Source organism: Acanthopagrus latus, chromosome 11 (genome assembly GCF_904848185.1).
Source record: "Acanthopagrus latus isolate v.2019 chromosome 11, fAcaLat1.1, whole genome shotgun sequence".
In the NCBI taxonomy this organism is placed as follows: Eukaryota; Metazoa; Chordata; class Actinopteri; order Spariformes; family Sparidae; genus Acanthopagrus; species Acanthopagrus latus.
In genome coordinates this window covers 29993291-30007682 of record NC_051049.1, presented here as the reverse complement: position 1 = coordinate 30007682, position 14392 = coordinate 29993291, and the positions used below count along the sequence as shown (strand labels likewise).

At 40.8% G+C, this 14392-nt stretch overlaps 1 protein-coding gene across 11 annotated transcripts in view; it reads right to left on the bottom strand.

The window, feature by feature from the left end:
- szt2 (SZT2 subunit of KICSTOR complex) overlaps positions 1-14392 on the bottom strand; it is a 175207-nt gene that overhangs the window by 107636 nt on the left and 53179 nt on the right. For all 11 annotated transcript variants that reach the window (XR_005077613.1, XR_005077614.1, XR_005077616.1 and 8 more), the window contains exons 27-39: positions 13505-13632; positions 12349-12616; positions 10812-10977; positions 10190-10282; positions 9776-9854; positions 8542-8832; positions 8313-8448; positions 4462-4578; positions 4279-4348; positions 3081-3266; positions 1164-1394; positions 765-996; positions 333-407 (exon numbers count right to left, since the gene is read on the bottom strand). Coding sequence is in view for 7 of the 11 variants with exons in the window: in XM_037113705.1 (XP_036969600.1) it covers positions 333-407; positions 765-996; positions 1164-1394; positions 3081-3266; positions 4279-4348; positions 4462-4578; positions 8313-8448; positions 8542-8832; positions 9776-9854; positions 10190-10282; positions 10812-10977; positions 12349-12616; positions 13505-13632 (2072 nt within the window). In the remaining 4 variants the exon portion in view is untranslated. The remainder of the gene's footprint in view (positions 1-332; positions 408-764; positions 997-1163; positions 1395-3080; positions 3267-4278; positions 4349-4461; positions 4579-8312; positions 8449-8541; positions 8833-9775; positions 9855-10189; positions 10283-10811; positions 10978-12348; positions 12617-13504; positions 13633-14392) is intronic.

The following is a 14392-nucleotide window of genomic DNA, read 5'->3' as shown; positions in this document are numbered from 1 at the left end:
GGTGGCATAACATGCATGATTATACTTCATGTCCAGTTGTGCACCTGTGTGCTTGTGCTCTATCATGAGAAACTGTGCCGAAGCCCACCTCTTTCAACTGTGCCAAGGCCAAGGAAGTGTACCCTGCTTGAGCATGGTACAGAGCAATCACGCTAGTCAAACAAACTGGACTCTGGAGGTCAAATGTGCTTGTGCACAGTACAGTTGGTTAATGTAAGTGCATCCTACAACTAATACAGTGAGAAATTACTTGTCACAATCACCTCCTACTTAAAACCTCTCTAACACTGATCCTGTTGGTCAACCATAGTTCAACTTTGTACAGCACTTACCCTGCATGTCTGAGTCCAGACTGCCCTGGCTGGAGACGACACTCTGAACTCGACTCGGCCTGGGTTTGCCACAGCCTGAGGTAAGACAGAATGACACTTCCCTTAGAAGATTAATTGTCACCAGGATCACAGTCACAAGCCACAGCCAAAATCAGAGATGGACCCTCAGACTTTTTAATCAAAGGCAGTGGAGAGAGCAAGGAGCTGATAGGACTGTGCTGGGTGCCCTGGTAGCTCAGTCGGTAGAGCATGCGACCCACGTGCAGAGGCTTTGTACTTGCTGCAGCTGCCGAATTTTTGAGTCCGACCTGTGGCCCTTTGGTGCACATCTTCCCCTGCTCTCTCATCCTATTTCCTGTCATTTCTAAGCTGTCCTATCAAAATAAAGCCATAAAATGGCCCAAAAACATACAAAAAAAAAAAAAAACTCACTGTGAGATGCTGACTGCAAGGATTCAGCCAGACTGACACTAGATAGTGTCTTGGGGTGTGAGGTGGGCTCTTCATGCTGCAGTTGGCTTGTACTGGGCTGAACTCTGACCTCCATCACGCTAACTGAACTCTGAGACACAGCATCGTGTGCCTCTGGCTTCAAGACACTGATTGGCTCACTGGTTTCTGCAGCTGGGTCCCTGGCAACGAGGATGGACATCTTGTCTTCAATCTGCACAGAACAGAATTAAAATAAATTTAGCATAATTTTCATATCAACATGTTTCATCTATTGTAACTGTTCAACAAAGGACATTAAAGGATTAAACATGGTAGTTGGTAGGCTCTGAAAATATATATCATTGTTACTCGGAACCAGTGTGTGTTGACGTATCTGACCTCGCTGTCTGCCTCTGCTGCCTGAGCATCTGCTTTACTCTCCACCATCAGCTCCTCCACCTGTGGTCCAGCAATGCAGGGGTCAGTGTGTGGTGGGGGGTCTGTGGTGCTCTCAGACAGCCTCTTGGTGGCATGGAATCTCTGAGGGTGCAGTCTGCTCAGGGACATGTAGTAGAAACCGTCCTGCTCTCCATTCAACACGTAGCCAGAGAATGATATCCTGCGAAACTCCTAAGGGATCAGACATGATCTTAATTATACATCCTAACAATGTGTCCAGGCACTGCTATTATGATGTTCCACCACAGGCAAATATTGAGATAAATGATAAATGTAAAGAAGAAAAAGGCTGATTAAAGGGAATAAGCCAAAAGTTACAAGACGGGCATGGATATCGAACTTTTTCAAATATAAAGGCCACTGTGTAATTCTGGAGAAGAAATTCAAACTCAAGAATAGTAAAATGTACAATATTAATGATGTAATAATGCAAACTCAGAAATATGATTTTTTTCCAACTGTGAATAAAGGGTTAAGGGCTTTTCTTAGAGTCTCACTGACAAAACAAAAACCAAATCCATGACATTCTGAGGAGCCAGAGATATTGCAGACATTGGTCTGCAATTACCACTCTAACAGGACAAAGTATTGAAAGGGTTTCAGAATACAGATATTTGGGTATCTGGTTGGAACAAAAACTCACATTTAAACTTCATATTAACACACTTGTTCGCAAGCCAAGACAAAAAAAAAACTTGTTATTTATACAGAAATAGAAATACTTTCCCCATGTCCTGTAGGAAACAGATCATTGAAGATGTCTTTTTATCTGTCCTGGATTATGGTGATGTTATCTATATACATGCCTCTGTCTCCACTCTTACTCCATAAGACTGTGTTTATCACTCCACCCTCAGATTCATTACCGGTGACTGTTACTCCACACATCATTGTATTCTATATGAAAAAGTTGGATTGGCACCTTTAACAGTAAGATGTGACAGCCATTGGTTTCTGTTTCTTTCTTCTTTTTTGTTTAAAGCCTTGAAGAACAACATGCCACCATATGTCAGCTCTTTATCAAACTGGTAACAGAGTCACTATTCAACACACTCTAATGATCATATAATGCTCCAAGTTCCCTAGGTAAACACTAAACCTGGGAAAATTGTTTCCAGTTTCAGTGCTCAATACACTTGAATCATTTTACAATGTACATTTAAACCTGATCGAGTTATACCAATATGTCAGTGAAAGACTTTGAACTTCAAACTGCTCAGCATCTGAATGTAACTGTTTTAACTATGTGCTGTCCTGTATGGTTGTCTACCATTTACCTTTTATGCACCTCTGTTTTGTGTTTTGTCATGTTTGTTTGCTTGCAGTTTCTTATCATTTTCAGCACCATTGTACTTGTATTCTATTATATTGCTTCTTATCTGTTATCATTTTTATGTACTCATTCTGTTTACTCGCTCTGTGATTCATTGTTTCTGTTTGTTATCACATTATTTTATTGAAAATGTTGTCAGAAGCATAACGATAATGATTTTTTTTTTTTAGATTTAGATAAAGGTTCATTGAATAAATTAATCTTCAACATACATTAATTTAACCACAGTTATAACCAGACAATACTAGACAGGAGTTTAACACTACAATTTGTTACACATCACAAATTTTATTGGGGACTAACTGAATTTCCCTGGGACCAACACAAATGACCACCTCTGGGTCCAAAGGACTCACTATACTGAAAACCATCATCAATTAACCAACATCACACGTAGAGCCATATGGAATTGAGAAGTGAGTGAAAGCAGCATTACTATTTATTAAAAGATTGAATTTCAAACCATGTATGAAACAGAGAGAGAGAGAAAGAGAGAGGAGAGATATGCGTGTGTGCCTCCTTGCCTCTTTAAATTTTTCCAGAGACTGCTCAGGCCCAAAGACAAACTGCAGCGGGACATCTTCACAGTGACAGTGCGGTTGACCAGTAGAGTGCAAAACATGCTCTGCTACTTTCTGCAGTGTGGCCAAGCTGATGACCCGAGAGTGACGCAGAGCAGAAACAATCTCATCCTCCAGCAGCCAGCGGATCTGAACACACACACACACACACAAGTGTTAGAAAAAAAATTGATGATTGATGATTTTTACATTCTAACGAGGCTAACGTGTGCCAAGGTTGGTGAGAAAAAAAATCATAGGGAACATCCATTTATGTACATGGATTATGTCACTAACCAGTTATGTTATTATAGATTTGTTGTTGGAAAAAAGAAAAAAAAAAAAAGTGGCCTAATTTCCAGGATTACCAAAAGCTGTAATGGCACCACTGTCTCATGTGGTAAAGATCTTCATCTGGCTACAGTATATATTTGTTGCCAAGCATCCAGCAGTTTGCAGGATGCATGCCAGTGAAGTCATGTAACAATTTGTTAATATATAAGATTAATATTATGACAATGTTGAAAAAACTTTGTTTTAGTTTCGAACCACCAAACTACAGAGGTAGTGCAGGAATGAATGATGCAACTGCAGGAGACTCAAATGCAGATAGCAAAACAACGGCCTATTTTCTAACATTAAGCATTAAAAAAACCTGACAAAATAACTTTATATGCTTGGATAAAAATACTTTTGCACTATCAATGTCAATTGACCATGTCAATTTGTTTTTATCTTCAAAATCTTTCAAGGCCTTGAATTCTTTCCCCTCAAACTGAAACTTTAAAAGGACCCACAGGGGATGTAGTGCATGATCCAGCTCAGTACTGTTCTTGGTAACATGACAGTTTGATTACTTATTGTGTTCAGGTGGAATCAAGGCCTGGTGGTGTTGCTAAAGGAAGGGTCAGCAAGTGGCCTCAAGCTAGGAAGTTTCTAAATTTCTTGTTTTGTAATTTGATTTTTTCAAAAAAAGGAAAAAAAAACCACTGTAAATAAATACAAAAAATGTAAATTCACAGAATTTCACCAAACTGGCATGTATGGGGTGTACTGCATATTTGGGGAAAGCTAAAAAGTGAAGGCACTCTCTTCAAGATTTTGTATTTATCAGCTGTTGTATTGCACTGCTGCTTGGATAGCAAACATTTACAAGACTCACCTTATCCACTGTAGCCAGAACTGCTAACCTTTGAAGATCTGGCAGTTTGGATAAAGGATCACCAGAGACCCTGATTAGAGACAAGACACATACCAGACAAAGAAAAAGAGATTGAATGTCAATCTGAGAAAGATCGGCTCTGTATTGTTCTCAGGAACAAGCTTACATGTTGAACAAACTCACCCATCAACACCGGTTCCCCTCAGACTGTCCAACACTGCAATAAGCTCCTCATCAGAGCGATAGGAGGAGGGCTGACCAGGTGAACGATTCAGGGACACACTGCTCTCTGAGGTGTACCTGCACACAAAGAGGAGAGCTGATGTGCCATTTAAAGTCATCACATATACACTTAAATTCAAATTATCATCAGGTCCAGTTGCTCATCTTAATGACAACTTTTCTTTATGTTTCAGAAATGTCTTCTGCCTTTTATAAACTTAAAATGTGGAGGATCTGTGGAGCTACTTTCATAGTTCGTAAAGATATTCAGGTTCAATATCAAACAGGAAAGCCTCTCTTCAGAGAAATATTGCCATTTTTGATTGAAAATTCAACAAGCTTCAATAGACTGATTGATAAATCATTTCAGCTCTACTTCATGCTATTTCATTAATAGACACTTTGGCCGGATTCCACCAACAAGGATCAACCTTTGAACCTGACTGAATCATGGTTTAGTTAAAATTTTGTTGCCCCAAACTTTAAAACTGGCTTAGCGCTTTCTCTAAACCTAGACTGCATCAATTCTGTTGCACCTAAACTTAAAACTCCAGTGTAAACTGTGATCTAGTATCAACTTTAAACTTACACTGGAAGAGGTTAAACTTTTAACATGACTGTCTTTATTTAAATGAACAGAGCAAAAAAAAAAAAAAAACAGGTTACTCCAATAAAATGATGGGTCAGACTCAAACAAAATGAGTTCAATGATGCTGCTGAATTTTTATCAACATACCACTTCAGTCAGTACTGGAGACTGGACCAACTGTCAGACAGTGCAGTGACAGAAATGAAGCTGGTTCATTAATAGGATATGTCCACATGTGCTAGCTTGGCTTGACTCGGTTTGACTTGGCACACCATTATTTTATCTCTGTGAAAACAGGGCTTCCTGCTTCAGGGAAGCCCTGGTCCATGGCTATGACAGCAGTCAGAGGAGCGGCTGTAAATGCTTCCTCACGGCTGTGTTATTGAAGAATCTGCACTGACAAAGATCTAATACTGCAGTACAATGCACATTTCATTTCCTATAAATTCTTCACAATAAAAGTCTTATGATATTTTGTCCTTTAAAAGCTTTTATTACGAAGCAGCCTAATCAGGTAACGTTTTCACCAGCAGTAAACTAAAGACTCAGCACCCCCCGTCCCTCCTCCTCATCTCTGGGGACTTTGGTCATACTCCCCTCTACTCTCCCTTCCTTCACCCAGTATGTGAAATGTCATTCCAGGGATGATAAAACTATGGATTTACTCTCCACCCCCCCTGCTTGGTTGCTTAGATCACTACTTGGTCCATCTGCTACCTGACTACAAACCTGTGGTGAATTAAAATTCACCACATAAAAAGTCAGTGGGGGTTTGGTCTGAGGAGGCCAGTGAAAGGCTGAGGGACTGCTTTGACACCACAGACTGGTAAGCACTCTGCAGCCCACATGAGGAGGACATCAACAGACTGCATCACAAATCACATACATTTTCTGTGTGGAGAACTGTGTGCCCTCCAGGAAGGTATAGTGTTATTGCAACAATACACCCTGGGTGAGGTCTGGGATTAAAACCATACTGGATAAAAGAAGTGGGTCTTCCGATCAGAGGACAAAGAGGACCTGAGGAGAGCCCAGAATGAGCTAAGGCAGGAAATAAAGGATGGGAAAAAACAGCCACAAGAGAAGACTGGAGCAGCAGCTGGAGCAGAATAACACCAGGGATGTCTGGAGAGGCCTGAGGTGGAGGGAGAGAGGGAGCAACACAGCGGAGACCAGGAGTGGGCAAATACTCTCAATGACTTTTTTTGGTGTTATGTCTCTGACTTTGGAGACAGTCCCTGTCCTGTGGCAGCCGTCATGTGTGGTCCCAGGTCCAAAGTCTGTGCATCCCAAGTAGCCTGGCCACAAGCCCTGTCACCTTAACTTCTCACGTGATGAAGACCCATGGAGAGGATTATTCTCAGACACATCCACCCCCAGGTGAGCCTGAAGATGAAGTGCAGTCAGCCTACTGCACAGAACACTTACAAACCTGGAGAACACTGGATTCACTGTAAAGGTCATGTTTTTTTACTTCCCAGTGCTTTCATTATGTTGGGACCACAGATAAAGTCATTCATTGTGGATTTTTAAAATGGACTGAACTAAACTCAGTTTCCCAGAATTCTCCAGTGTTCACATCTAGGTGCATATTTAGCTTTGCGCTACTATTGGTCAGAGTAATAGACCAGATAGTCAAAACTCCAGCTTTTTCCTTTGTTCTCCCTCTTCTCCACCTCTCTCCCCACAGGGCTGCCTGCCCTCAAATTCTCTTTCCCTGGATTTTTCTAGGCCTCACAGTTGCTGAGAGCTACAAGCTACATTTCTAGCAGGCCCAAAGAAGACGACATGTCCCCCCCCTCGTATTATTTGAGACACAATTAATAATTTTTGAACAATGCAGTAGCATTTATTGAAAGCACAATGTGAGCAGTGCTTATTATAATCGTGGAATAATGTGCTATTTACATCTTTAAAGATTTAGTCCCCCCCTCCTCCCATTCCTAAAAATGGTTGAGTCCACCCCACACTCTTTCCAACGGGCGGAGCTAGCAGCTGCAGCAGTGTGTGGACGGAGCCTGCTACTCACACCGTGCTTTGCGGGGTAAGAAGTGTGTATACCGCACAGACATAGTGACATAAGTTACAACACCACACATCCCATTACAAAAAGCGCCAGGTCCAGGCTCTCTGCAACATTTATCCTGCATTGTTGCAAGTCTACTCAACTACGAGTGCTGTTAAGCCAAGTTAAAAGCTACAGATAGTGATAGTCACAGACAGAGGGGAGAGGAGAGGGAGAGGACAGGACAGGACAAGAGCAGTAATAATTAGGGCCCGAGCAGGTCACAGACCCCCCCGAAATTATGATTTAAAGTTTTACTGTTTACTGTCCCCCCCAACTATGAAATGTGATTTTCCGCCCCTGACTGCAGCGACACAAGGTCCTGCTAGTATTCCAGATCAGTTAGCAGCAGCAGCTGTGGCACAAAGCTTGCCATCTAGCTTCACAAATTGAGGAACACAAAGGAAGTTAGCACTAAGCTGCTATCCCTGCAAAGGAAAGGAATGACTACTTTCCTCCACTTGCTGTCAGATCTTGCACAGCAAGAATAGCATTGTTCAACACTGGAAGTACAACCTTCTCCTACGTGGCTCATCAGCCAAGGAACCACTGGTGCCTTTTTTTTTTTTTCAAAGACTGGTTACGTTGAAATGGGCCTAGATAGCACACAGCATAGCATAACACGTCTAAGCACAGGAGTTTTTTGATAATCATGTCAGGTTATTGGTAGTTTGCTTTGCTACACAGCTAATTCAACATTAGTTGAATTATGCTTCACACAGACTCAAGGACTTTGGCTGCGGCTAAACATCTTCTATATCCTTCAGCCTGGGGCATATCACACCAACTGTGATGTCAGTGAGCACATGGTGCAAGAACCACCATGTTTTTTTTTTGTTAATTTTTGTTAAGCCAGCAAGCCAGCAAGTACCTTCATGCTGTCTCTTTAGTATTGTACAAGAGAGAATGTTGCCAACCTCTACACTGTCAAGAACTCCAAAATTATTCAACCATGACAGCTGCTCTAGTAAATTTGGTTGTAGTTGCTAATTATCAATCAGACTTATAGTTTAGTTTTATGAGACTGATTTGGTGAATTGGCTTGCTTTACCCTTCTTCAAGGGTGGTGCCCTGAAGTAAATCTTATTATTTATTAATGTTACATGAAGCACTACAAATAATTTGAATAATCCTCTTTTTGCTCAAGATCTGACTCACCTGTTATGATGGAAATTAGCCATGACTTCAATCTCCAGAGGTAGTGTCAGAACAAAAATATCTAATGTGACTGAGAGCTCATTCAAATCAACTGATTGTAAGGCCTCAGCATTCTCCAGGCAGGAAATGATCTCACCTGCAATCAAAGCAAAAGAAATACTCTCAATGGTCATACTTGTAGAAAATTGAGACCAGAGTAAGGCAAAGAGACAATCATGGCTGCACTCACCGAGACAGGTAGGAAGTGTTTGTATGGGCATGGAACCATGGCAGCTTTTCATATTGACAGAACACGTGACATGAACAAAGAGTGGTGGCATGTCCAGCTGTGGCCCCTCAGACTCTAGCAGGGAGTCTCCGTCCAGGATGCTGAAGGAGTCCTGGTCCTGATTGACCGTGTTGGAATCAGACAGGGACTGATCTTCACCCTCTGTGTGAAAGCTGGTGCCTGCCTGCTCCTCATATTCCACCACTAAATCTGTGTCGCACTCCATCATGATGCAGCAACCCAACACGTTTTCTACACACAACACAGTCAACTCGCTTTCAACACTGGGTCGTCAAAAACTGAGGAGTATTTTGCACAGCACTAATAGAGGTATGTGGGATTTGGGAGGTTGTGTGGTGTATTAAGTACTCTCAACCACAACCTCAGATAAATAGCAAACAATAATATTTTATACCAGGACTCTGTGAGGATATGTCAACAGTTCAAAATCATATTGACAAGTAATCCTTATAGAAGTATAAAAAGAACCTCATGATACTGATAATGATATTTGAGAGTAAACATCTCTGATATTGATCAGGTGATACATACATTTTTTATTGTGTAAAATAATAGAGTACTGAAAGAGTACATTTTACTGCAGAGCTGCACCTAATGATCATTTTCATTGTTGACCCTTTTTCGATTGATCAATAAATGTTGTTTGGTCCACAAAATGTCATGAAAATGGTCTATCCAGGGTTTCTGCAGGTTTGAACAAGTCAAATTTGAGACTTTTTAAGACCTGTTTAAGATTATTTTGAAGTAGGGAAAATAAAGTCCCAGAATTACTTTAAAAAATAACTAAATTTATTGCCATTCACAGAGCAACTCTAACAATGAAGAAAGGAGTGAGTGAGCGTGTCAGGGTTATTATAGTGTTTTAATTTTCTGTGTTTTTATCTTAATTTAGTTTCTCAGTTTTTATTTCAGTTTTGTTTTAATTTCACTGTCTGAGTTGGGCCAAACTGATTTAAGCTTTATAATAACAGCAAATCCTGACACTGAAATGAGATCTTACACTCCACTCACTGTATTTCTGTAAATGTCGTTGCTCTGTGACGCACTTTGCAGAATAACGCTGTTGTATCAACATTTCAATTGACTGTGTACATGCACTGTCACTATTGAACAATATACTTGAAGCTGAAAACTGAAAAGTTAAAATCAAATTAATTTTTCACTTGACCCTCACCGTCATCAGTGGCTGGCTCAGCTTCTGACACCAGCTCCTCACTGGGTCTCCTCCCTACATCCCCATCCTCTGAGTCCTCCTGAGAAGACAAACCACAGTGCAAAGGTTCATCTAGTTTACTCAACAGCTTGGTGGGGAAGGGAGAGTGGTGTCGCTTTCCAAGCCAGAACTGATTTTGGTTGGTTTTCACATGCACAACTTAACCTCCTGCATTATTTATGATCTCTTAGATTAGATTTTTCTTTGGTTAAAGAAATACAAACTCCTTTCGTTTGTTTTTCAAGTTTTTTTTTTTTATTTCCTCAATATAATCTCTGATAGCAATTTTCATTATGCTTGATTGCAGATATGAAAGAAAAGTCAGCCGAAACAAAAGAAAACAACACAAAATGTCAAACAGTTTTGTCAACTCACCTCTATCTTGGATGAGGATGGACAGTAGAAAAAGTAGTGTGGATTGGAGGGCACAGTTTTGAAGTATTGTGACACGATTTCCATGAATTTATCCTGTCGAATGATTATATTTGAATCAGAATGACATCAGTTTCACATTGTAAGCTTAATAACTAATTATCAAAAGGAGAGCCTGTTGCTCTTTTAAGACAACAATTCCACAAAAGCTGCCTGATTCTTGCTGCCTGGGACAGATGTTGTTTTCTGGATAGATTTTTTCCATTTTCTCACATACGTTGTCAAAGACATTACCTGCTACCACACAATTGTTTGATGTTATAATGCTGATTTGTGGGTACAAATGTATTTTGAGCGATATCCAGTGAAGGATCAGAACGTCCCTGTCCTGCCTTGCCAGTTTACACTTTCACACAGTCATAGATTCACTCTGTTAAGGCTCTGCCACTATATCTGCCGTTGGATCAGAGGTGAAATGAAACTGTTACCCCATTCTGCCTCTGTTACTTTTATACAGACAGCGAGGCAAAATAACAGCGTGTAAGGCAGTATAAATGGGGCTTATGATTCAAAGAAATAACATTATGAATATGAAATTAAGAGCAGAAGATGAATGAGACAATACCTGGATTATTTTGTGCAGATCAGGATACACTTCACATTTGGGCTGTGTCTGAAGCAGTGTCATAGAGAAATCTGGGATCTTGCGTGTCTTGTACTCATCCAGGACCAGAGGAGATGTAGAGGACTTGCCTCTAGATTCAGCTTCACTAACATCCTCCATTTCGATACTATTATCAGAAATTTCACAACATTAATAATTAGCACATGGGAAACACATGGGCACATGGACTAAATTGTAAATGAGATTCCTGCCTGTTGACCACAGCAGTCAGAGCATTGAGTGAGTATGTATACACATTAGGCCATTATATCACATACTGCAGTCGGGGAAGCCATCATGTATCTGTGCACTCCCCAAGATACAAAAGGAAGGAGCACCATTCAGACCCATCATTAGCAGCATCAACTCAGTTACCTATAATATATCCAAGCACTTAAGCAGTATCCTAGCTCCTTTGGTCGGTAACACTTAACACCACATCAAAAACTCACAGGATCTCACTAACAAGGTGAGAGAAACAACACTGGACCCAGACAAAACAATGGTTTCTTATGATGTCGCCTCACTTTTTACATGCATTCTCACTCAAAAAGCTGTTAAGATGGTAAAGAAATGCTTGCTACATGACAGCATTTTGTCCAGCTGAACCAACTTCAATCACTACCACATTTGTGACTTACTTGACCTCTGTCTGATGACCACCTACTTAGCCACCTAAGACATTAATTATCACACCTAGGTTCACACCTAGCCCTAACAACCCACACGAAGGCCGGTTGGAGAGTGGCCCTAATAACTCTTAGGTCTTGTTCACATGCACCAAAATGATCGTTTTCCCTCTGTCATCATTTCAAGAATATTTGCGTCCAAACGGGTCTACTGAAAACAACTCAAAACACTGTAAGCTTGCAGGCTGTATACAAACAGACAGTAGATGGAGAAACTGAACACAAGAAGAAGAAGACAAAAATGGCTAGAGCAAGGAAACCAGAATACTTTGTGTGGACCGATAATGAGGTGGAACTGCTGCTGCGACTCACACTCAACTACAATGCGAGTAAGTTGCAAGAAAGGCTCAATAGCTTCTGCAGCACAAACACAAGCATGTAGTCCGCCATTGTTGTTGTCGTTATTATGAGATGTTGCGGGGTTCAGAGGTCGAAGGCAAGTTGTCGTGGGGTGGGATGATGGCGTCATTGATAAGGAAAGTATGCAGATTCCCTGTCCACACGAAAACACAAGGGAAGCGTTTTTGGATTTTTCCACTCTGAGACCCGGTTTCAAAAAAGTGCGTTCACAGGCACTGTGTTTACAGGATCAATGTGGAGGATCGATGCAAAACATGTGCATTTACATAAAAGAGTGTTTCCATGTGGACGGCCTCTTGAACTCAGTGCTTGCACGTGTCCTTAATCCCACACAGAGTTTAAAAAGCTTGCCAACTCCCCTCCAGTTAGTTGGAACTGAGAGGTTAAACACCTTCAGGAAACTTAAACATGTCCAGTTGCCTACAATACAGCATGTACAATGCAGATACCTGGATGATGAGGCCATGGCAGCCCTCTCATCTAGTTGATCGTCCTCAACCTCTCCAATGTGAAAGGTGGCAGGGCTTCTGGAAGGTTTTGGATTCCCTCCCAATCCTGGAGCCTCACCATGCTCCCAGAAGACCCTGATGTGTCCACAGAGGGTGCGTAAAAACGAGGTGACATCGATCTCCTGCAGGGATTCTTCACAGTAGTCCATGGCCATCAGGACATCCTGGGAGCTGATGCTGTAGGACTGCTGCAGACTGCGGTATACACCTAAGCAACACAGTGTGCAATTAAATGACTAATGCTGCAGCTGACATGTTTACATTCAGTTAGCACGTCACTTTTATTTGTATTTCAAAAGAAGACACATGTTCAACGGCTTTATCTTATAAATAGACATGTTGGATTTTTGTTGCATTGCAGTATTGCAACTTACTGATTAGCCAACTTGAAACAAGCCAGTGTTTTTTTCAAAATGTAAATGAAAATCAGTGACAGTTGCCACAATTTGATCCAATCAACAATATAACTTACGAGGAAATGTGAAATCCTCCTGCTACTGCCTTTATATTCTCCCTCATGCCTAATTTTCAATGGGGTGCAGGGGCACTTTTACACTAGCGTCAAAATTGCTACTTTTACACCACTAATATGTTTCTGGGCTGCTCAATTATCTATTCTTCCGTGGTGGAAAAATGGCCCGCCTGCTGCCTCAGACTCTGGCCCAACATGGAAGACTAACCCACAGATTGCATTTCTTGGATCTGCTCATTCTTTTATTTCATGCAAATAAGGATAAAGAAACTGCTGTTTTGTTTGGAATGGCAAAATAAAATAACACTGTGGGTGTGAAAAGTGGAAGTTGTTTCCAGGTACTGTATGTGGCTGATAGAAATGTCAAACATATTACATTTGGAAAGACTTAAGATTTTATGATAAAGACAGTGGAGATGTACTGAATAAGATCTGGAACCCTGTACTGACATTTTTGAGGGCAAAGACTAATGTGCTGTTTCTCTTGTGAAGCACCGTGTTGTTTTCACCTTTTTCATTGTCAATTATTGTTATTTCTGATTCAAAAATAATAAACATATATCAAAAAAATATATATATGAATTTCATGATGGATTAGATTTTATGCTCGTGCAGGGAGGTCACCTTTGACATAGCACTGGTGGTAGTGCTCATGCAGCAGGCTGCAGTAGCTAGCCAACTCGGTGTGTTTGTGAGGCTGAGTCAGGAGATCAGTCAAAGGGGATGGACTGCTGCGTTCCTGAGATAATGACCTGCCGGAGGACAACAGCACAGCAGAGACACAGAGACAGGACATGCAAACATGTTGAGTTAAATAGACTGATGAAGGATATTTCCCAATAGATTTATTTTTATCCACATAAACTTAATCTGAAAAATATGTAGAGCTAAAATGTCAGCTAAAAATACAGACAATTCAATTCCAAGTGATTTTGCATGAGCTTTAATAAGCATTAGCCCAGATCTCAATTACATTAAGCAAAGTCAAAGCTGTACCTCCACAGCATGCGTTTGAGGCATCATGCTTAAAAGAAAACACTTTACAGAAACATTTAACAGGTGAAAACAGACCCTAATCACTTAAAATGGGGAATTTTCAGTAGAGAAGATGGTAGGATTCGAATAAGAGAAGAACATATTCAGCAGAATATTATGATGACACAGTGACCTCTGACCTTTTGAAAATCAATTGTCATAACTTAGTCATTTTACCCTATAAGTCATTTGTTTAAAATTGTATTTTGCATGGTCACAGTGACCTTGATCTCTGACCTTTGGCCACCAGAATCTAGACAGTATATCCCTGAGTTATAATGGACAATTGTACCACCAAATTTCCTCAATGCGTTTTTGGCATATCAAGTTCACGAGAATGGGACACCAAAGCTCTTGACCCCTGAGTTTTGGCCACAAAAATCAAATCCATTCATCTTCAAGTTATAGTCGACATTTGGACCAAATCTGAAGAAATATCTTCAATTTGTTTCAAAGACACCGTGTTCACGAGAATTG